This window comes from Salminus brasiliensis, chromosome 24 (assembly GCF_030463535.1).
Source record: "Salminus brasiliensis chromosome 24, fSalBra1.hap2, whole genome shotgun sequence".
Classification (NCBI taxonomy): Eukaryota; Metazoa; Chordata; class Actinopteri; order Characiformes; family Bryconidae; genus Salminus; species Salminus brasiliensis.
In genome coordinates, this window is record NC_132901.1 from 28,394,190 (window position 1) to 28,417,440 (window position 23,251).

General features: G+C 43.2%; 3 protein-coding genes across 4 annotated transcripts in view; all 3 read left to right on the plus strand.

Moving 5' to 3' along the window:
• btr12 (bloodthirsty-related gene family, member 12) overlaps positions 1 to 2,143 on the plus strand; it is an 11,472-nt gene extending 9,329 nt beyond the window's left edge. Inside the window, exons 4-7 of the mRNA XM_072669618.1 lie at positions 1 to 9; positions 279 to 426; positions 807 to 833; positions 1,275 to 2,143. The exon at positions 1 to 9 is cut by the window's left edge and continues 225 nt beyond it. Of these exons, the coding sequence (XP_072525719.1) occupies positions 1 to 9; positions 279 to 426; positions 807 to 833; positions 1,275 to 1,819 (729 nt within the window). The 3' untranslated portion in view covers positions 1,820 to 2,143. The remainder of the gene's footprint in view (positions 10 to 278; positions 427 to 806; positions 834 to 1,274) is intronic.
• A 2,417-nt stretch (positions 2,144 to 4,560) lies between these two features.
• On the plus strand, positions 4,561 to 10,181 carry LOC140546401 (E3 ubiquitin-protein ligase TRIM39). The gene is made up of 6 exons (XM_072669621.1): positions 4,561 to 5,223; positions 5,311 to 5,406; positions 6,216 to 6,449; positions 6,791 to 6,938; positions 7,817 to 7,843; positions 9,628 to 10,181. Exons 1-6 carry the CDS (start codon positions 4,561 to 4,563, stop codon positions 10,179 to 10,181), a joined length of 1,722 nt encoding a protein of 573 aa, XP_072525722.1.
• A 2,646-nt stretch (positions 10,182 to 12,827) lies between these two features.
• LOC140546400 (E3 ubiquitin-protein ligase TRIM39-like) lies at positions 12,828 to 21,878 on the plus strand. 2 transcript variants are annotated; one of them, XM_072669619.1, is made up of 7 exons: positions 12,828 to 13,180; positions 15,325 to 15,949; positions 16,386 to 16,481; positions 19,301 to 19,534; positions 19,631 to 19,778; positions 19,879 to 19,905; positions 20,748 to 21,878. In XM_072669619.1, exons 2-7 carry the CDS (start codon positions 15,347 to 15,349, stop codon positions 21,293 to 21,295), a joined length of 1,656 nt encoding a protein of 551 aa, XP_072525720.1. In that variant the 5' UTR covers positions 12,828 to 13,180; positions 15,325 to 15,346; the 3' UTR covers positions 21,296 to 21,878. The 2 variants fall into 2 exon arrangements, with proteins under 2 accessions (XP_072525720.1, XP_072525721.1); XM_072669620.1 differs by having other exon boundaries at positions 15,328 to 15,949.
• Positions 21,879 to 23,251: the final 1,373 nt, after the last annotated feature.

The window sequence follows — 23,251 nt, forward strand, 5'->3', positions numbered from 1 at the left end:
TTCCTGCAGGTGTGTGAGTGTGAAGATCACTTTCACAAGTTCATAATCAGTTCATAATCATAATTCAATCATATATAAGCCGCTGATGCAGACACTATACAGCGCCGCTGATGCAGACACTATACAGCGCCGCTGATGCAGACACTATACAGTGATGCTAATGTAGACGCTGACACTACACAGCGCAGACGCAGACACTATACAGCACTAGGCTCTACAACATCCTGTAATTGTAGAAGAGCATCTTTCTTCTGAAACATGGACTTTCTCTCCTGCAGCACCTCAACACTCTCCCTCCTCCCCCTGAGCCGGCTGACTGGACAGGTGTGTCGGTGAACACAGACCTGTACCTGGGCACGATCAGGAAGTCCGTCAGCACACTCGTCGAGAAATTCCAGGAGGAGGTGAAGCGCCTGTATGGGAAAGGTAACACGTCTGTTAATCCGGGCAGCTATTACAGGAATACTCCAGTGACCCGGTCTGCATGTGTATTCTACAGTCTGTTGCACAAACCTAATTTACATGTGTGTGTAGATATAGCCTGCGTCTCCTAAAGGAGAACCCTTAACTCAGAACACACTGATAACAGCAGTCCGTGAGGAGCTGGTGGAGCAGCTGCCTATCGACGTCTATTATAAGCATGATTTATTAATGGTAATCAGTCATACAGGGGACTTTAAGAAGGGTAGCATGGAGAATTCCTTTAGCGAGCTGTAGACGACTCACTGATACATGGTTGTTTATATGGTGTTGATGGTTTTCTGTGCTACTAATCATTTACTACCAATATATGCTCTTTTTTGCAGAGCTCAGAAAGATGCAGAATTATGCAAGTAAGTGCCATTTAATAATCCCTGCCTTCTGAAGCTCTGGGACACTTACGATAGCAGTCCAATGTTGGGTTTTGGCTCAAATATTGAAAATTAGAACAAATGTTGAAGATTTGACAAAAATAGTTATATATCCAAACATTTTATGGATTTTCTATTAAATTAATCCAAATATCTTCAGCGTGTACACACCCTACTACAAAACCCTGCATTGTGGTGCAAAGCTCTATTCATAAGCATGGATAATACCATAATACATTCATATACTGTATGTGATGTTACTAAAAAGGAGGTAAATAAAATGAAATGGGGGTCAAACCTGGCACGCTATTTTTGGCCCTGTCCTAAATTTCAGTTTCAGCTTTCCGTGCATCAATTTTCTCAGCATCCAGATGTTTCTACAGATGTTGCCGCTCGTCTAACTACGTAACACTCCTCCTCCAGGTGAGGTGTTCATGGACCCGGCTACAGCACAGCGTAGCCTGGTGGTCTCCGAAGACGGCCGGCAGGTGCATTACGAGGAGGCCCGCAAACCCTTATCCCAGTCGGACAGTCCACGCCGCTTCAGTCCGGCCCTGTTCGTGCTGGGCCGCGAGGGCCTCTCGTCCGGCAGGCACTACTGGGAGGTGGAGGTCGGCCGGAAGATGGCCTGGACCATCGGAGTGGCCCGAGCGTCCGCCCGCCGCAAAGGAGAAATCAGGCTGAGCCCAGAAGGCGGCTACTGGTGCCTATGGCTGAAGAACGGAGAGGTGAAGGCCCTGGCCTCCAGCAGGATCCCCCTCCAGCTGCCCACGCTGCCCCATAAGTTGGGCGTATACCTGGATCACGAAGGAGGGCAGGTGTCCTTCTATGATGCGAAGGCACAGTCTCACCTCTACACCTTCATGGATACGTTCGGCGAGAGCGTGCACCCCATCTTCAGCCCCTGCGTCCATCATGAAGGGAAGAACGCCGGAGCCCTGGTCATCACCACGGTGAAACATGGCTAAAGCTACAGTGGAGAATGGACACTGCTGACCATCATATAAATGTTTACTCAGAAGGTTCTATGAAGATTAATGAAGATTAATCTCTGATTAATCACTGGTTGTTGGGAAATATTTAGATTCTACAATCAATCAATTAATAACTGAGAATATTTCTGTCTACATTAAAGGGGAAATTATTGGTTCTGTATTGTCACGTGACAATAGCTGGTAATGTCCTATTAAAAGGGTTACTTTTCATAGGACATAATTTGACACTGTTACATTTTCTATTTACAAACGCAGAAATAGTTTGGTGGTTGTGATGTTTAATAACATAAATAATAAGTAACAATAAGTCATGTTCTCTACTTTACAAAATTTACTAATATTTTCAATAAAATAAATAAACAATTAACAATATTTTGTTTAGTTTTTTCACTTATTTGTGCTAAATGCTAAACCGATTTGATTTATCTAACACGGTGTAGACGTGGTGCAGACTGGTGGAGTACAGTAAAACGAGTGGCATGTGAGGGGTTAAACATTTCTCCTTTACCGCCAGTAAGACCCCCAGTCTGGAAGTGTAAAATTAAAACTAGGCTAAGGGAAGGGGGGTGGGGATATTTTCAAGGGGGAGTCAGCTGTGTCGCGTGTCACTGCTGTCCAGAGAAGAGTGGTCACTCTATGAAGGGACTTTCTGCTGCTACAGCTCCCTGGTGAGTCTCAAAATCTCTAAAACCTGTGTATTCAATAACGGCCACCTAACACATACTGCTAATATGAGCTGTAGATGTGTCAAGCTCTCTGATCTGAGAGAAGCTCTATTATGCCTCTAATAGTCTTGCATGCTCTCGAACCACCATCAAGAACTTTGCACTTTCCTCTAAGCCAAACACAAAACATCTAGTATGTCTCATTCTAAGTCTTTAGAACCCGTATAAAGTCTCTGAACCAGTATGAAGTTCTAGATATGAGTGTGCTTGACTGTGAAAAGCGAGGTGAAGCAGGACATTGCCCTGACTGGTGTATTTGGGGGGATGTTAATCTTAGAGTTCTATGAATAGCCAGGCCTTCCATGTTTCTGTGGGTCCTCCTTGCTCTGACTCGGGTTCTAGGGGTTGTGACATGCTGCTGACAGCAACGGCCAACAGTCCCAACAGCAGGAGTACTAATCAAAGCTCCTTGCTCAAGCATAACTGTGAAAGTCTGATGTTAGAGCCTAGTGCTTGGAAATGACATGTACGTGTCAGCAGTGGCGACCTGTTAGCATTAGAGCTAGGCTGCAAATGTCATGAGTTGGTCAAATACATCAAATTTCATTGGGAATTCCGACCGGAAAGCCAACACTGATGCAGGTGAACATTGCTGGACTGTTCTAGATGTTTATTTGAGTCTGGAACCATGCTTCAAAATGTACCTGACCCTGAATGCCGAAGTTCGGCTGCCACTGTCAGACTGAAATCTAATTGGGCTGCTAAAGCTATTCCTAGTCACTGATGTATTTAGAACATCCAGAAGGCCTAGAGTAAGGTTTTTCTATATAAATTGGTTCCATTCACTAGAAACTGAATCATGATGACTTCTTAAACACAGTGTGTTGGTATTTACTGCAGAAGGCCTTCAGCCCACCCCCTGAAGGCCTAACCAGTGGGAAAGAAGGCTGGCTTGGCTGTGTCTACCTAAAAACCACAAAGAAAACAGAGGGTTCTGATTGGACAATTTTTTGTTGGGGTTTCAATATTTTAACTGATATATTTTAAACTGAAATGTGTAAAAGTGGTACTATGACAGTACAACAAATATGACTATTGTTGGTAAATTATCAAAATTATTAATTATTAATAATTAATTAATTGCATTTTTAGTTTTCCAGAAAGTAATAAATCTTTTCTGTACTTTCAGGATTTTTTGTGCATCTGAGATGTTTAATAAATTAAAAACCAAGACATTTTAATTTGATATAATATAATTTATTATAATTCACTGCTGTAAAATAAGTCTACCTTGGAAAAAATCTACAAATACAATCAAAATAGACAAAAGTATTGAGACATGCTTTTAAATCACTGGATTCAGGTGTGTGATTCAGTCCCATTCAGTCACAGGTGTATAAAATCCAGCCTCTAGCCCTGCAGTCTGTCTTTCTTACCCACATCAGTGAAAGAACGGGAGGTTCTGAAGAGCTCACTGAACTCCAGCGTGGTTCTGTATGTAATAGGAGACACCGCTGCACCAACAACAACAAGGCAGCTGGTGAAATCTCCTCCCTCCTAGATCTTCCTCCATCAGCTGTGAGTGGTGTTATTATTGAACAGTGGAAGAGTTTAGGAGGAACAGCTCTCAGAGAGCAGCTCAGTGTCCACTGAGTGTCTGTCAGACCACGTAAAGTTACAGAGCGGGGTCAGGGCCGAGTGCTGAGCTCAGAGCAGAGTGCAGAAAAGCCTCCAACTGACTCAGTAACTGCAGAGCTCCAGACCTGCTGCTGCTGCTGGTAGAGCTTAGAGCAAAGGGGGACCGGCTCCAGATTAATAAAGCCTATGGGTTTAGAATGGGATGTCTTATGGGATGTCTAAATAGCAAAGCACTTTGTAAGTCGCTCTGGATAAGAGCATCTGCTAAATGCCATAAATGTAAATGTAAATGTCTTATAAAAGCTCCTGTAGGAGGAATGTGTAGGTGTCCCAATACTTTTGTCCATATAGCGTATCTAGAATTTAACAGTATTTACATTATAATTCCCCAAATTCGTCTTCCGCTCAGGAATGGCTTCCCCTACAAACATGCTCGTGGAGGAGCAGGTGCACTGTTCTATCTGCCTGGATGTGTTCACCAATCCGGTGTCCATCCCCTGTGGACACAACTTCTGCATGGCCTGCATTGGCAACTATTGGAAGTCCAGCGCCCTCTTCATGTGCCCAATGTGCAAGAAGACCTTCTTCAAGCAGCCGGACATTAGCATCAATACCGTGCTGCGTGAGATCGCAGAGCAGTTCAAAGAAATGAGGGGCAAACCCATCTTGAAGCCACAGCAGAACCAGCAGCAATGGGTCGCAGAGGCCGAGGAACTTCCTGAAGTACTGCCTGAAGAAGTACCAGAATTGATCCCGCCGACGGCCAGCGGGCCTTGGGCGCATGAAGTGTCCTGTGACGTCTGTACCGGGCCCCAGCAGCGGGCTGTGAAGGCATGTCTGGTGTGCCTCACTTCGTACTGTGAGGAACATCTGAAGACTCACACGGCCAGGTTCACCAAGCACAAGCTGATCGAGCCCGTACAGAACCTGGAGGACCGTATGTGTAAGAAGCACGAGAGGCTGCTGGAGCTGTTCTGTAAGAAAGACCAGATCATGGTGTGTGTGCTGTGCACTGAGATGGACCACAGGGCCCACTACACTGTCCCCGTTGAACGCGAATGGACTGAGAAGAAGGTAAGAGGAGGAACAGGAAGATGCAACATCTGGAGCTCAGAGTTACACAGTTTAAACTGACGGTGTATAAAATGTGACAATTAACAGGTTCAGCTGAGGAAAACCGAGTCCGAGGTCCAGCAGATGATCCAGGAACGTCTGAAGAAGGTGGAGGACATCAAACACTGTGTGGAACTGAATAAAGTAAGAACTCATAAGAGCCATATGATCATTTCACCACAGCTAATTAAAGATGGCATATTTCTATCAATTTTGGGCCAATCCCAGCCAACATGTGGGGCTTAACTGGGTGGAACGTGGGCTAGGTGGGTTCCAGGTGGGCGTGGGCATGATATGTTTAGCTGATGCTCTTCTCCAGAGCGACTTACAACATAACTTGTATTGCAGAGAGTGTGCATGGAACAGAAGAACCATCAGTTCAGTCTCTGGAGTTGAGAAGTCTGATGGCTTGGTGGAAGAAGCTATTGCAGAGTCTGGTCGTGTTGGACCGGATGCTGCGGTACCTTCTTCCTGATGACAGGAGGGAGAACAGTCTGTGTGAAGGGTGGGTGGAGTCATCCACAATGCTGGTTGCTTTGCGGATGCAGCGGGCAGTGTAAATGTCCATGACGGAGGGGAGAGAGACTCCGATGATCCTCTCAGCTGTCCTCACAATGCGTTGGAGGGTCTTGCGGTCAGAGGCTGTGCAGGTCCCAAACCAGGCAGTGATGCAGCTGCTCAGGATGCTCTCTATGGTCCCTCTATAGAAGAGGGTGAGGATGGGTGGAGGGAGACGGGCCTTTCTCAGCTTCCGGAGGAAGCTGCGGTAACTCCTAATTGGCAGGTCGTGGTGTTGTCTGTTGCGCCACACCAACCTCAAAGTGGACTCTGAGTGGCCCACTTTAATCTCACATGGGTCCCAGATCTCTAGGCCCCGTATGCCGAGTACAAGCTCCAGTGCTAATCACTAAACACCGCTTCTGTGCACCTTCCGCTGTCTTCCGTGTCTCCAGAGCAGTGCCCAGAGGGAGATCGAGGACAGTATGCAGGTCTTCTCAGATCTGGTCCGTGCGGTTCAGAAGGCCCAGGCCGAGCTTGTCCTGGCCATTGAAGAGAAGCAGAGGGAAACGGAACACTGGGCTGAGAGTCTCATCCAGGAACTCGAACAGGAGATTACCGCGCTGAAGACGAGGAACAGTGAGCTGGACCATCTCGCTCACACCGATGACCACATTCACTTTCTCCAGGTGGGAGTTTACCAGTCACCTCTAAGAGGGGCACAGCCGCACTGTGCGGCATCTCACTGGTTTTACCTAAGGGTAGGAATTGTGCTTTACTCTTCTGCCCTCTTGTGGTCAGTGTTGGGTAGTGGAGAGGACACTCATTTATTTTTTGCATGAAAAAATACAGCAGTGGTTTCCAACCATCCCTCTGTGGAGCTACTTTAAGTTTTCAGCTTTAACCCAATTCAAGCATGCCTCATTCAGCCAATCAGGAACTTCTGAAGGTAGAAATGAAGGAGGGTTGGAGACCACAGATAAAGGGTATCAATAAAAACAGACATCATGACATAAATGTAAATTTTCAGAACTTCCCGTCTCTGATCACCCATCCCCGAACCAAAAACTGGTCTGAGACTCATGTCCACACAGATCACTGTGTGGGGACCATCAGGAGAGCTGTATCCAGACTGGAGGAGACCCTGACAGAGGAGATAGAGAAACTTGCAGAAACTGGTGGGTGTTCCTTCCTCCACTGTTTGTCCCTCCACAGTTCGTCCCTCCAGTGTTTGTCCCTTCACTGTTCCTTCTTCACTGTTCCTTCTTCACTGTTCGTCCTCCACTGTTCGTCCCTCCACTGTTCGTCCCTCCACTGTTCTTTCCTCCACTGTTCCTTCCTCCACTGTTCCTTCTTCACTGTTCCATCCCTCCACTGTTCCGTCCCTCCGCGGTTTGTCCTCCGCTGTTTGTCCTCCACTGTTTGTCCCTCCACTGTTCGTCCCTCCACTGTTCTTTCCTCCACTGTTCCTTCTTCACTGTTCCATCCCTCCACTGTTCCGTCCCTCCGCGGTTTGTCCTCCGCTGTTTGTCCTCCACTGTTTGTCCTCCACTGTTCGTCCCTCCACTGTTCCTTCTCCACTGTTCCTTCTTCACTGTTCCTTCTTTACTGTTCTTCCTCCACTGTTCGTCCCTCCACTGTTCCGTCCCTCCATTGTTCTTCCTCCACTGTTCGTCCCTCCACTGTTCCTTCTCCACTGTTCCTTCTTCACTGTTCCTTCTTTACTGTTTGTCCTCCACTGTTCGTCCCTCCACTGTTCCTTCTCCACTGTTCCTTCTTCACTGTTCCTTCTTTACTGTTCTTCCTCCACTGTTCGTCCCTCCACTGTTCCGTCCCTCCATTGTTCTTCCTCCACTGTTCGTCCCTCCACTGTTCTTTCCTCCACTGTTCATCCCTCCACTGTCCCTTCCTCACTGTTCATCCTCCACTGTTCGTCTTCCACTGTTTCGTCCTCTGCTGTTCGTCCTCCACTGTTCTTCAGAAACAGAAGCTGCTCTTTATACTGAATCACTTACATTTATATTTATATATATTTTTATTATCTCCTTTCTGACAGAGCTGAAGAAGGTTCAGAAGTACTCAGGTACGGTCTGTGTGTGACCAGTGTGACCAGTGCTGAAACTTAACATATCCAAACTTCCAGTTATTTTACGTTTAGATTCATTTGTGGGTTTTAAACAGGTTCTAAATGAAAACAACTGAAGCGAAAGTCTTTTGATACAAATATAAAAAAAACTATATAAAATGATAAAAACTATTTAAAAAATGATATAAAACATTGTGTTCAAACTGGTCAAACAAACTTTGACTGGTCATTTATATAAACTTCCTGGGTTTTTTTGTGACCAATAGATTACATTTTTTGCAACTTCTGAGAATTACATATATTTTGAGTGAATAAGAAAAAATGTAACTTGTTAAATCATTACATTTTATTTAGAAAGTTTAGGACAGTGAGTAGCAGGGGTGTCATCACATCCAACTGAAACCATTTTTCAGTCAGAGAAGGTTTAGTTCGTAAATATTTAAAGGAAATTCTGACGCAGTGATGATACCGCATAGCTGTATGATTTTTGATTAAGGCCACTGATATCGGTAAAACCTACTAAAATTATTAGACCACTATTCGGAAAGGCATCAGTTACATTAGCATAGTACTAGCATTATTTATGCTAGCTAGTGAAAGGGGCATTGCTAACCCAAGCTTGCAAAATGAGCTTTGTGAGCTCACCAATATAACAGTAAACTAAAGCCTGTTTATCTAGCTATTGTGAAATAGTGATTCAAAGACACAATCACAGTTTTAGATGTAGTTTTATGCCAGAAATAAAATATTGTATGAATGCGTGTGGCAGTAATATTACTACTAATACTAACAATAACAATAACTAGCAATATTATTAGGCTAGCAGAAGGTACAGCTCTGCCCCTCCAAATTCTGTGTGTACCTTCCTGTACAACGAGTCATCTAGAAATGTCCCTGTTATTTGCTTTTAATTAATTAAATGATTGATTGATTTATTGATTGATTAATTAATTGAACAAGTCAGCTTTTTTAAGAGATGTAAATTTGCTTAACTTAATTAAAGCACTATTCTAATAGTAACCTCTAAATAACCGTACTGTAAAAAATATATGTCTGAATAAAAAACGAACATTTTAAAAGCATCAAAAATGACATTTTACTTTTTAGTTTTTGAAGATTTTCATTTTAAACATTTACATTTATCAAAGCACAGAAGCCGAAACAGGCTGAAGAATAAGGAACTATTTACGACTAGGAAATGGTCATAAATATGATTTATGACGGGGTTTATTAGTTCACAATACCACATATATGTTGGACGTGGAGCTCAGAGGGGACAGTAACATACAGAGATGCAGGATATGGATTCAGGCCCTATAAGGATGTTTAAACACTGTAGTAAAGTCGACGACAGCAGTGTACTGTATCCTAGTATGGACCATAGTTTCCATATAAGTCTGTGTGGACTGTAGTGTCCAGTATTTTGTTGCTGTCATGCAAAAACCTTGTATCTCCTTGTATCTGCTGTTTTTAATTTTTCTCCATAATGTGAATCTGGCAGTCGTTCTTTATGTTATATCGGAATTTCATTATGAACGGACCAATAGAAATGCTCCAAAATGGCTCTGAATGAAATCTTTTCCCATTGACTTCCATTAAAAGTTCAGCAGGTTTTTTCTCCTCCTGTAAAGCTGCTGTTCTGGAGATGAAGGTTTTTGAGTGACAGCGATGATTTGCTGAAACTTTATCAAACATCAAACTTTTTTTTTTAATTATTTAAAAATAAAATAAATAAAATGACAAATACGTGTATTTATTATTTTTTTTATCTCCATCTGAAGTGGACGTGACCCTTGACCCTGACACGGCCAATCCCTGGCTCCAGCTGTCGGAGGACAGACGGCAGGTGCGTCACCTGGGAGCGTGGCAGGACCTACCGGATACCCCTGAACGCTTCGACACCGTGGTCATCACCCTGGGCCGGGAGAGCTTCAGCGCTGGCCGTCATTACTGGGAAGTGCAGGTCGGAGAAAAGGACGACTGGTACCTGGGCGTGGCCCGTGCATCAGTCAACAGGAAGGGGCGGATCGCTGTGAGCACAGCTCATGGCTATTGGGCACTGGCTATGAAGAAGGGGCAGGAGTACAGGGTCTCCACCTCCCCACCCGTCCTCCTGTCCATCGAGCCCCGGCTGAGGAGAGTGGGCGTGTACGTGGACTGTGAGGAAGGACAGGTGTCGTTTTACGACGCGGTGGCGAGAAGTCACATCTACACCTTTATGGACTCATTCGGAGAAAAGCTCTTCCCGTTCTTCTACCTGTACTGCTGCGACAAGGCCTCGGACACGCTGAGCATCTGCCCGGTGGTGGACACCATGCACAGCAAACAGTGCTGAGAACCAAAGACCGTTGGATCAGTCTGATTCTAACACCAACAGTACGGTTCTGACCCACCTGTGTCCAAAACATCAGCTGCTGTCAGTGTATATGGGGATTCAGGGGGCGGGCGGCGTTCTCATTGTTTACTTTGGGGGTCTTAGTTACAGTAGCAGTGTGTGAAACTACCTCCACCATGTTTGGAAGCTGTACTTTAGCTTTAGGCTAGCTCTCACTGTAAGCTGAAGTTGATCTGCTTCAAAGCGGTGCTCTATACCGCCACCTACAGGAGATACAATAATAATCATGCATCCCTATACCCTTAAAAGACAGTGGTTCTTCAAGGGTTCTTTACTAAATGCAATGGTTCTACAAAGAACCCAATCCACAGTTTGGATGATTCAGTGGTTCTTTGCCTGGTTAAAGGGCTCCTCACATTGGTGGAAAATCTTTTGTAGCTGGTTCTATATAGCACAAAAATAGGTTCCGCGTTGTTAAATATGTCTTTGTCAGTACTGTATAGAACCCTTTTGATTAGAGTGTATAATGTGTTAAAAATTAGCATCAGTAAGGGTTCCACTATTAGTTCCACTATTGGAGTGCATGCTGCTTCAAAAGGTGATGGTTCTACATAGAACCATAACAACTCCCCCTTACAGCCCCATTTGGATGCTTCAGGGGTTCTTCGCACAGGTGGAAAACCTTTTGTAAATGGTTGTGTATGATTTTAAAAATTGTTCCACTATCGTTAAATAACTTTCCAGTATGGTACAGAACCCCTGTAGCTTAGTGTACACCATTTAATAAAGGTTCCTTAGTAAAGACAATGGTTCAACAATGATTCAGTGGTTCTTTGTCTGGTTAAAGGGTTCTTTGCCTTTTGTAGGTGGTTCTATATTCTTCCAAAACGCTGGTGTGTAGAACCCTTTTGCTTACAGTGGTAAGCAAAAGGGTTATATGTTTAAAAGAGGTTCTTTAGTAAAAGCAATGGTTCTACATAGAAGCACGACCACTCAAAACTCCATTTGGGCGCTTCAGTGGTTCTATGCCAAGCCAAAGGGCTCTTTGGAATGGTGGAACACCTTTTATTGATGGTTCTGTATGGATATGTTTTATGAAATGGTTCTATACATGACCAAAAAGGGTTCCAGTATTGTTAGAGAACCTCTTTTCAGTGTTGCACTGAACCCTTTTTCTTAGAGTGTTTGTTTGTTTTTTTGTTTTGGTGGAAAACCTTTTGTAGATGGTTCTATATAGTATTAAAATAGGTTAAAACACCCCTTTTCAGCACTGTATAGAACCCCTGCTGCTTATAGGGTTCCTTGGTAAAGACAGTAATTTTATATGGAACCATGACAACTCAATTGGCAAAGCAATAGTTTGAGGCTTCAGTGGTTCTTTGCCTGATTAGAAGGTTCTCTGCATTGGTGGAAAACCTTTTGTTGATTCAATTTGTGTCAGAGAACCATTGTAGTACTGTAAAAAAAAAAACCTGTTGCTTATAGTGTATACTAAAAGAGTTCTTTAATAGACACTAGAACCAATATAACCATGACAACATTAGTACTATATAGAACCCCTTAAAGTGTATACATTTTAAAAGGGTTCTTTAATAGAGACAGTGGTTTAATATAGAACCATGACAAATCAAAGCACCTTTTTGAGGCGTCTGTGGTTCTTGGTCTGGTTAAATGGTTATTTGTTTTTGTAGATGATTCTATATGGAATTGATTTAATATTCCACCAAACACAGTTTTACTGTTTTATAGAACCATTTTTAGTACTGTATAGAACCCCTGTTGCGTATAGTGTGTACTTTTTAAAATGGTTCTTTAGTTAATACAGTGGTTTTATTTAGAACCATGACAAATCAAAGCACCTTTTTGAGGCGTCTGTGGTTCTTGGCCTGGTTAAAGGGTTCTCTGCATTGGAGAAAAACCTTTTGTTGATTCAATTTGTATTAGAGAACCATTTGTAGTACTGTAAAGAACCCCCTGTTGCTTATAGCATATACTATATAAAGAGGTTATTTAGTAGAGACTAGAACCAACAGAACCATGGCAACTCAAAGCACCTTTTTGAGGCGTTGTGGTTCTTGGCTTTGGTGGAAAACCTTTTGTTGGTTCCATATTGCATCAAAATTAGTTCTACTATTTGTTTGTGTCAGAGAACCATTTTTATTACTGTATAGAACCCCAGTTGCGTATAGTGTGTACTTTTTAAAAAGGGTTCTTTAGTAAAGACAGTGGTTTAATATACAACCATGACCACTCAAAGCAACTTTTAAGGTATCCATGGTTCTTGCCCTGGTTATAAAGTTCTTCACTTTGGTGGAAAACCTTTTGTAGATGGTTCTATATAGCGCCACTATTTGTATGTGTCGGAGAACCTTTTCTCAGTACTGTATAGAACCGGTTTTGCTGAGTTAGTGTGATTGGTGCTGATGATTGTCGACTTTGTATCCAGCAGTGATTAAATGCAGGTCTGATTTTCGAGGCTGCTGTCTGATTGTGTTCTCTGCTGTAATCAGACCTGGTCTGAGTGGGAAGTGTGCACGTTAACCCCGCTTCCTCCCAGCTGACTTCAGCCAGGCTTAGTTTCGGTTTTGTTTCTGCAGAGTTCTGCATGTCGACGTTTTACCAGAAGTAAACTGCTAAACAGAGCAGCAGCAGCAGAGCTTCAGTCAGCGGCTCCTCCACTGTGTGATCCTCAGGACTGATCACTGAGCTGCTCTTTAAACTCTGTACCACAGGTTAACAGCCCGTTATTACAGACGGGGTGTGAGACTGAATCATGGGAATCAAAGCTATTGTTGTATTGCATAACAGTGAAAACACACACTCAGCACACAGCCCTGAAAACATGCAAACACACACAGAACGAGGAAGTCATTATCCTGAGCTTCAAGAGAAACGAAACTCCAGGAGTAAAACTCTGAGGAGGGAAGGTCAGAGAGAGAGAGAGAGAGAGAGAGAGAGAGAGAGCAGAGCAGAGGAACACACCAGACTCTAACCAGAAGGTAAATTGGACTTTATATTAGTTCGTCTGTCTGTCTACCTGTCTGTCTACCTGTCTGTCTGTCTACACATCCAGAGTCTTCCCACACCTAAAGAAATAGCTATGACTGTTTTTACACCACTACCACTATCTGTCTGTCTGTCTTTCTGTCTGTCTGTCCAGCTTTGATTGTTTGTCAGTCTGTCTGTCTGTCTTTCTTTATGTACATCGCTCGGTCTATCTGTCCACCTATCTGTCCACCCATCCATCTATCTATCTGTCTGTCTATCTGATTATCTGTCTACCTGTCTAGCTATCTACATTGTGTGCAGAATTATTTTGAAGTATTTTGATCACATCATCCTTTTTATACATGTTGTCCTACTCCAAGCTCTCTAGGCTTGAAAGCCAACTACCAATCAAGTAAATCAGGTGATGTGCATCTCTTTAATGAGAAGGGGTGTGGTCTAATGACATCAACACCCTATATAAGGTGTACTTAATTATTAGGCAATTTCCTTTCCTTTGGCAAAATGGGTCAGAAGAGAGATTTGACGGACTCTGAAAAGTCAAAAATTGTGAGATGTCTTGAAGAGGGATGCAGCAGTCTTGAAATTGCCAAACGTTTCATGGCAAATAGCCAACAGGGTCGCAAGAAACGTGTTGAAAAAAAAAAGGCTCAAAATAACTGCCCATGAATTGAGGAAAATCAAGTGTGACGCTGCCGAGATGCCATTTGCCACCAGTTTTGCCATATTTCAGAGCTGCAACGTTACTGGAGTATCAAAAAGCACAAGGTGTGCGATACTCAGGGACATGGCCAAGGTAAGGAAGGCTGAAAAACGACCACCTTAGAACAAGAAACATAAGATAAAACGTCAAGACTGGGCCAAGGAATATCTTAAGACTGATTTAAGGTTTTATGGCCTGATTAAATGCGAGTGACTCTCGATGGGCCAGATGGATGGGCCCGAGGCTGGATCAGTAAAGGGCAGAGAGCTCCACTCCAACTCAGACACCAGCAAGGTGGAGGTGGGGTACTGGTATGGGCTGGTATCATCAAAGATGAACTTGTGGGACCTTTTCGGGTTGAGGATGGAGTGAAGCTCAACTCCCAGACCTACTGCCAGTTTCTGGAAGACACCTTCTTCAAGCAGTGGTAGAGAAAGAAGTCGGTATCGTTCAAGAGAACCATGATTTTCATGCAGGACAATGCTCCATCACATGCATCCAAATACTCCAGTAAGGGTAGGAAAAAAATGATGACATGGCCCCCTTGTTCACCTGATCTGAACCCCATAGAGAACCTGTGGTCCCTCATGAAATGTGAGATCTACAGGGAGGGAAAACAGTCCACCTCTCTGAACAGTGTCTGGGAGGCTGTGGTGTCTGCTGCATGCAATGCTGATCAGAAACAGATCAAGCAACTGACAGAATCTATGGATGGAAGGCTTTTGAGTGTCATCGTAAAAAAAAGGTGGCTGTATTGGTCACTGATTTGTTTTTGGTTTTGTTTTTGAATTTTTTGATGTTGAATTTGAAATTGATGTTATATTGGTTTACCTGGTGAAAATAAACAAGTGAGATGGGTATATATTTGTTTTTTATTAAGTTGTCTAATAATTCTGCACAGTAATGGTTACCTGCACAAACAGATATCCTCCTAAGATCTCCAAATCTAAAATAAACCCACTCCAACTTCCAAAAATATTAAGCTTTGATATTTGAGTCTTTTGGGTTGATAGAGATACAGTGTGTGCAGAATTATTAGGCAAGTTGTATTTGAGAGAATTCTTTATTATTGAACAACTATGTTCTCAGTCTCTGTGTGTCTGTCTCACTATCTATCTATCTGTCTGTCTGGCTGTATGTCTATCTGGCTGTCTTGTCATCTATATGCCTATGTATCTATCTTCTATCTATGCCTGCCTGTCTATCTATCTATCTATCTCTATGTCTGTCTCAGTCCTCGTCTGTCTGTCTGTCTGTCTGTCTATCTCTGTCTGTCTGTCTGTTAGTGATGAATGGCAGTGAGTGTCTGCTGGCAGCGGGCAGTTCCGGGTGGAATTCCGGTTGGGTAAGGCCGGTGTGTTGCGGAGAGCCCCTGGCCTTCCTGGAGCTGTAAGCTGATCCTAAATAAACCACACCCTTGATCTCTACCCACAGCAGAGCTTTAACCACTTCAGATATGGCCATGGCTTCCTTCAGATCTCCCACACCTTCTGATGCTTCTCTGCCGGACATCCCTGTATCCGTCTCCCAGTACCTGAAGTGTCCCATCTGCTTAGACAAGATGACCCACCCTGTCACTACCCCGTGTGGCCACACCTTCTGCAAGCCTTGCCTGGAACGCCACATGACCCTGAGTGACCTGACCTGCCCCCTGTGTAAAAAGTACCTGCTGGTGACACCGAGCGAGAACATCATCCTTAAGGCTCTCCTGGAGGAGTACGAGAAAGCCCAGAAGCCATGTCCAGAAGATTTCATGGCGACCCTCGGTGAGGTGGCTTGTGACCTCTGCCCCGAGAACCGCAAGAGCAGAGCGGTCAAATCCTGCCTGATGTGTCTGCTGTCGTACTGCGACCTCCATCTGAAAAGACACCAGAACAAGCTGCGACTGAAGGGCCACAAGCTGGTGGCTCCGGTGGAGAAGCTGGACGACTGGGCCTGCTTGACTCATGGCCGTCCTCTGGAGCTGTACTGGGGCAAGGAGGACAAGTGCATCTGCAGCCTGTGTGTGGATCAAGCGATGGAGGTGGTGTCCGTGGAAACAGAACGAGGCAGGAGAGAGGTAAGGGTGGCTGGAGCATCAGTTGTTGCTTATTAACATAAACTGGCACAGGATGCAGGTGTTGAGTGTTTGAGTAGTTGACTGATGTGTGAATAGTAAGTGGTTGGGGTGAAAAATGCGGCAATGTTGATTAACCCCTTAAAACACCTGTGGACCGTCGTTGGGCTGAATAGAAGAATAGCACCTAGAATAGCCCCTCAAGCTTGTTTACCACCCTGTTATTATACTTAGGAAAGACTTAAGGTAAACAAAAGCATAAGCTCTGCTCTGATTGGCTTTTATATATATATATATATATATATAATGTTGCTATTATTAATACATATTATTAATATAAGTAAAAAGTATTATTGATCATCTTAATTATTTAAATTATTTGTGTGTGTGTGTGTGTGTGTGTGTGTGTGTGTGTGTGTGTCTGTGTTTCCCATTCCAGGTAGAGTTGGGCAGTGTTATAAAAGACATGGAGCAGAGAATACAGCATAGAGAGGAGAAGGAGAAGGAGCTGGAGCACTCGGCACAAAACTGTCTGGTGCGTAAACAGCATTCAGACCACTGTAAGACCCTCAGTGCTGGTGGTCTACCACCAGCCCAAACACATCTGGCTGGAATAATTAGAAGGCTGTATATTTAGAAGGCTGGAACTAGGTAGTCCATAGTCCATTGCAAAACAACAGCTTTACAGGAGAGAGAAAAACCTTCTGAACTTTCAGTGGAATCAATGTGAAAGATTTTACAACATTTCTGAGCACTTCTATTGGTCCATTCATCATTAAATTCTGACACAGTATAAATAGCAATGGCCAGAGTCACATTATGGAGAAACGTATTTTGCAGGGCAGTGACAGTATGGTGTTTACTTTGGAAATTAAATTAAAATACAGATAATGAGCAGTTGATGAAGCCTAAAGAGCCCAAATCCTTCCTCCTTTTATTACTTTTTTTATTACTAAGTCCAATGTTGACATTTTAATGCAATATTATGTGCAAAGGTGTCAAACATATTCACATTCTTTCCTCAGGTAGAAGTGAGTGGAGATACTAGGTTTTAAAAGACTTCTATAGAAGCTGAAGTATCAACTGAAGCTTTTTACTCCAGTAAAAGTGTAAAAGTACTGGTTTCAGAACGACTTCAAGTAGAAAAGTAAAAGGATGGAAGCAAAACATGGAAATGGAAGGAAAACAAAGGCCGAAAGCTTAGGCCGCACCCCAGAGGTCTATAGTGCACTACCCCCCCCTCCCCAAAAACCCATTTCTCTAAAAGTCATAATGAGGAGAATGATCTATTAAAATGTTGATGTTAAAAATGTTGGGCTGCACTAGGCTCCTGTTTCAGCTGCAGATCTGCCCATTGAAAATGAAGCATTTCAGTAATATCAGATCTATTAAAGGAGCATCTCTGTGCTCTACTGAGCATTAACATGAGCTTCATGGAGGAAAATATGAGGAGTCATTGTCTAGAAGTTTTGTAATGCTGCAGAAAGTCAAACTTACAGGACTTCTGCACCTCTCAGCAGGTATTTTGGCCCACTCCTCATGAGCAAACTGCTCCAGTTGTCTCAGGTTTGAAGGGTGCCTTTTCCAGACGGCATGTTTCAGCTCCTTCCAAAGATGCTCAATAGGATTTAGGTCATGGCTCATAGAAGGCCACTTCAGAATAGTCCAATGTTTTCCTCAGCCATTCTTGGGTGTTTTTATCTGTGTGTTTTGGGTCATTATCCTGTTTCAAGACCCATGACCTGCAACTGAGACCAAGCTTTCTGACACTGGGCAGCACATTTCTCTCTAGAATCCCTTGATAGTCTTGAGATTTCATTGTACCCTGCACAGATTCAAGATACCCTGTGCCAGATGCAGCAAAGCAGCCCCAGAACATAACAGAGCCTCCTCCATGTTTCACAGTAGGGACAGTGTTCTCTTCTAGATATGCTTCATTTTTCCGCTATGAACATAGAGCTGATGTGCCTTGGCAAAAAGTTCAATTTTTGTCTCATTTGTCCATAGGATATTCTCCCAGAAGCTCCCCCATTCGTATTACCCGTTTCTTTGATTTGTCATCAATTTTCCTCCTGCGTCCAAGTCCAGGGAAGTTGGCTACAGTCCCATGGATCTTAAATTTCTGAATAATATGTGCAGCTGTAGTCACAGGAACATCAAGCTGCTTGGAGATGGTCTTATGACCTTTACCTTTAACACACATGTCTATAATTTTTCTTTCTAATCTCCTGAGACAACTCTTTCCTTCGCTTCCTCTGGTCCATATTGAGTGTGGTACACACCATGTCACCAAACAACACAGTGACTACCTGTAGCCCTATATATAGACCCACTGACTGATTACAAGATTGTAGACACCTGTAATGCTAATTAGTGGACACACCATGATTTAACATGTCCATTTGGTCCCATTATTTTCAGGGGTACCATCATTTTTGTCCAGACATGTTTAAGGAGTTTACTTTTAAAAATAATTCTGTTGAAGCATTGTTCAAAATCAATGTCGGATTTTCATTTGTTCATTTTCATAGAATTTTTATTTATTATTACTTTTGTCAGTAATAGTTGTTATTAAGTTATTTCTGTGACGATTGTGGGTTTTTCTTTCATTAATCGAGGGGTACCAACAATTTTGTCCACGTGTGTAATTGGGTAAAAAGTAAAAAGTCGGTTGAAAAATAAATAATTACTCCAGTAAAGTATAGATAACCAACATTTCTACTAAAGTAAGGTAACAAAGTATTTGGTTATATATGTGTATCATAAACAGTCATGTTTCTTTATGAAGTGGCCCCTATCCAGCCATTCTTTATCATTTACACTGTGTTTCCATGTAGGCTTAAACTCATGTTAATGTAGATTTGTCTTCTATGTAGTCAAATATGGAGGGAACCCGTACTACCAGACAAAATTCACACGAGTCGTCTAATAGCAGAAGTGGTGAACTGACCTCTTGGTGAAACGTTTAGCTGACCAAAACAGTGCGGTGACGCCCTCGCTGACTGCGGTAGAAATTTCCCAAGCATATTCTGAATAGCCAGCTTTCTCTCGTCCATCTACTGTCCCATACTGTCACTGCATTACAATACAGCATGCTGTTAGCACTGCACCTTTAAGACTATGTAAATTATCTTTGCTCTGATTGGTTGCTCTATATTTATCATCTTTCAAAAAGCATTTTGGGCTGAAACACTGGGCGGGGCTAATCTGCTCAACTGAAAAAATGAATATACCATACGTAAACAAGTGTTTTGGTGACATCACTCAGATCGGCCCTTCAAAGACGAGCACGTCCATCAATGGTTCATCAATACACTCCTGTACTGACGCCCTCTACTGGTGAAATGTGTGCAGGCTCTGATAAAGCGAGAGGAGGAGGAGGTAAAGGAGGTGTTTGATGCTGTGAGGAAGGCAGTGGCAAAGGCGGAGGAGGAGGCGTTAAGCCCTTTAAAGGACAAGAGGAGGAGCGTGGAGAGGGAGGTGGAGAAGTTTAAGCAAGAGCTGCAGGGAGAGATCGCTAGGTTCAGTAAGACCATCTCTGACCTGAAGAAGATCACACAGGAAGAAGACAACATCGTCTTCCTCCAGGTGCAAAAACAAGTGTCCCAATACTTTTGTCCAAATAGTGTGTGTGTCCATTCTAGGAATCGGCTGGTTTATTGCGCTCGTGTTTGTTTCGTTTAGGGTTATCCTCCTGTCCCAGCACCAGACAATGGAAAAGACTGGACTGATGTTGCCGTGGATACAGATCTGACTTTTGGCACCATGAGGAACACCCAGACAACCATGATGGCCGACATCGAGACTGAGCTGGAGAAGCTCTCCAGCATTGGTGAGGGAACAGACTGCTCTCAAGCTCTGCTTCTCATTTCATTGCTCCTGATGTGAGTCTGTGAGAGTGAGCGAGTCTCTGTTTCTCATTTCTCTTCTAGAAATCGAGAGGATTGAGAAGTTTGCAGGTAAGCCCGGCAGATCTTACATCTCTAATGCAAATGTGAGCACCAACTGCATCCCAACGAACCCTAATCCGAGCAATGAGCAACTGTCCTCAAAGTCTAACACCTAAAGATCCGCCAGGATCAAAACAATGGCCAGTTCCCTCTACCCCAAATCTGACCCGGAGAGGAACCCCGGCAGGGCCACATTTCTAACAATTCTTAAAACCAGTTGTGTTGATTGTTATGGCCTTTGCTAAAGAGCCTGTTTTTTAAAAGTGTAGGGTTTATGGTTAGGGTCAGGGTTTAGTGTTTAGGGTGAGGTTTAGGGTTAGGGTTTAGGGTTAGGACTGCCTTTGCTAAAGAACCTGTTTTTTAAAAGTGTAGGGATAGGGTTAGGGGTTTAGGGTTAGGGGTTAGGTTTAGAGTTAGGGTTAGGTTTAGGGTTAGGGTTTAGGGTTAGGACTGCCTTTGCTAAAGAACCTGTTTTTTAAACGTTTAGGGTTAGGGTCAGGGTTTAGTGTTTAGGGTGAGGTTTAGGGTTAGGGTTTAGGTTTAGGGTTAGGGTTAGGATGGCCTTTGCTAAAGAACCTGTTTTTTAAAAGTGTAGGGAACCAAAAGTGGTTCTTCTAGTTCAGCAGCCTCCAACCTTGCTCCTGGAGAACTACCCTCCCACAGTCTTTAGGACTAAGCCTAACCCACCTCTCCTGACTCCGTTAACAGACGGTAGCTCTGCAGAAGAACAGCTGAGGACCACTTATCTTTACCATTGCTCTAAGATCCCTGTGTGGAACCTTCTTCTGTTAAAGAGCCAATGTGTTCAGCACTCGCTCCTCTCATGCCGCACCTGTTCTCTGGTCTTTCAGTGGATGTGACTCTAGATCCTGACACCGCTAACCCTCAGCTGATTGTATCTGAGGACACCAGAGAGGTCCGAACCTCTGAAGACCAGATGGAAGTCCCCGACCATCCTGACAGGTTCGATCTGTTCGGGAGCGTTTTGGGCCGGAACCGATTGACTGACGGCAAGGCGTTCTGGGTGGTGGACGTTGGAGACAAGCAAGGCTGGGATATCGGGCTGGCAAGAGAGGAGGCCAACAGGAAGGGAGCGGTGTCCCTCAAACCTAGCCAAGGCTACTGGGTCATCGTGCTCTATGATGGAGATAAGTACGCTGCTCTGGAAGACCCTCCGACCCTGCTGTCCCTCACAGATAAGCCCCAGAAAGTGGGAGTGTTTGTGGACTACCTGGAGGGGCTGGTCTCCTTCTATGATGTGGAAGCCAGGAGCCACATTTACTCGTTCACTGACTGTGTGTTCGACAAAGCGATCCGGCCGTATTTCAGTCCTCATTTGAACCAGGGTGACAAAAACTCAAGCCCATTGGTCATTTGCCCTGTCAATCACAGTGACTGATATCTGTAGTTAAGGAGGTTTTAGGCCAAGTGTAAAGCTGTCGGGGTCACTGGCAGAGCTGTAGAGTCTCACTGTCAAGCAAAATCCTTAACTTCTAATGCAGGTCAGTGTAAAACGATTAGCTTATTATAATATATAAAGTCACTTTGATGCATTTCTATTGGTCCATTTATCCTGTATTGTTTTTAACTGTATGATTTTGTATTTCTTTTTAATGGTTTCTGGCACCAGAAGGTCAAAACTCTGAATTATTATGTTGAAAATGTAACTTTTTGATCACTGAAGCATATATCTGCATATTTAGTCAAATATATAAAAAAGTCACACTTAGTTGAATGTATCTGGGACCTACTCTGAATGATATTTTGACACATAACCAATATCTATTACTATAATGATTTCAATAAAACACATAATTGGAGTGTTATTATGGGAAAATGTGAGTAAACATGTGAATTCATGTCTTTTTAGAGCTTCTGCAGGAGAGAGAGACTGTAGTGTTTGCCTGCTTTTGCCAGAATATTTCCTGTATGTTATTCTAAATGAAAAAAATGTGAATTAATAAACTGAACCTTTTTAGAAACGAATCTTTCACTCGTACTTCTTCAGCATAAAATCCAGTTCCAGATTTTAGATTTCACTGTTACAAACCATGACATTTAGTTTTAATATTCAGTTAAGATACACTATATAGAAAAAGAAAAGTATTTGGACACCTGCTTATTCACTGTTTCTTCTGAAATCAAGGTGATTAAAAAGAGCTGATCCTGCTTCTGTTGGAGTAACTGTCTCTACTGTCCAGAGAAGAAGACTTTCTACTAGATTCAGGAGGAGGAGCATTGCTGTGAGGATTTGATTGATAGCATTAAATGACAAGAGTGTTATTGAGGTCAGGATGTTGAATGATGATCACCATCTCATCTCCTCATCCCCAACTCCTCAACTCATCCCATTTAAAAGTACTGGATGGAGCTCCACCACCATCATTCCAGAGAACACCGTTCCTCCACTGCTCCACAGCTCAATGCTGGGGGGCTTTATACCCCTCCTCTAGCCCACACCTGGCATTAGGCAGCATGGTGCCCGTTGGATTATGTGTACTGCCTATTCTATTTCCAAACATCACCATGATTTACATCTAGAGCACATTTCTGATTAATCGGTGCAGAAAAACAGAGTTATATTAGAATATTAGTTTATTTAGGATATTTGCATATGCACTTCTTTAATGTTTAAATGGGCATGGTTTTTTCACTACCTTCACCATGTTTGACAGCTGTACTTTAGCCTGACTAGCTGTACTAAATGCCAGAAATGTAAATGAACAATCTTCAGGGGGAGTCTGGAGAAGATCTGTTTGATTGGCAGATGATGAGGATGCAGTGAGAGATGGAGAATATTACCAAAAGCATGTTCAGCTGGGACCTGCATACTTTTTACATGATGTTATTAGTGCATTTTTGATTGATAGTTATATAAATAAGTGGAATGTGGTTCACCCTGACTCGAATTAGACTTCATGGACAACAAATTATATAAGTGATATATAAGCATATGGGCTTGTCCCTTGGGCACGTGGTGCAGCGCGGCCTCTGATTACTTTTGATATTCTTTTGCCAGGGAAAGAGAAGTGTAAAGCACCTGTGTGTTGATTACACCAACGGCCTTAATCTCATAGATATAGCTCATAAAGGAACAGTCCACTGGAAATCACACATACTCAGTTTTACTCCAAACACAGTTGATAGTTTTCACAGCTTTCAGCTTTACAAACCATCTGAACTTTCAATGGAAGTCAATGTAAAAGATTTTACTCCAGGTCATGTTGGAGCATTTCTATTGGTCCATTTATCATGATATTCTGATACAGTATAAAGAACAACTGCCAGACTCACATTATGGAGAAAAGTTGTATATACAAAAATATAATTGTTTATTTAATAATTAGGTCACACT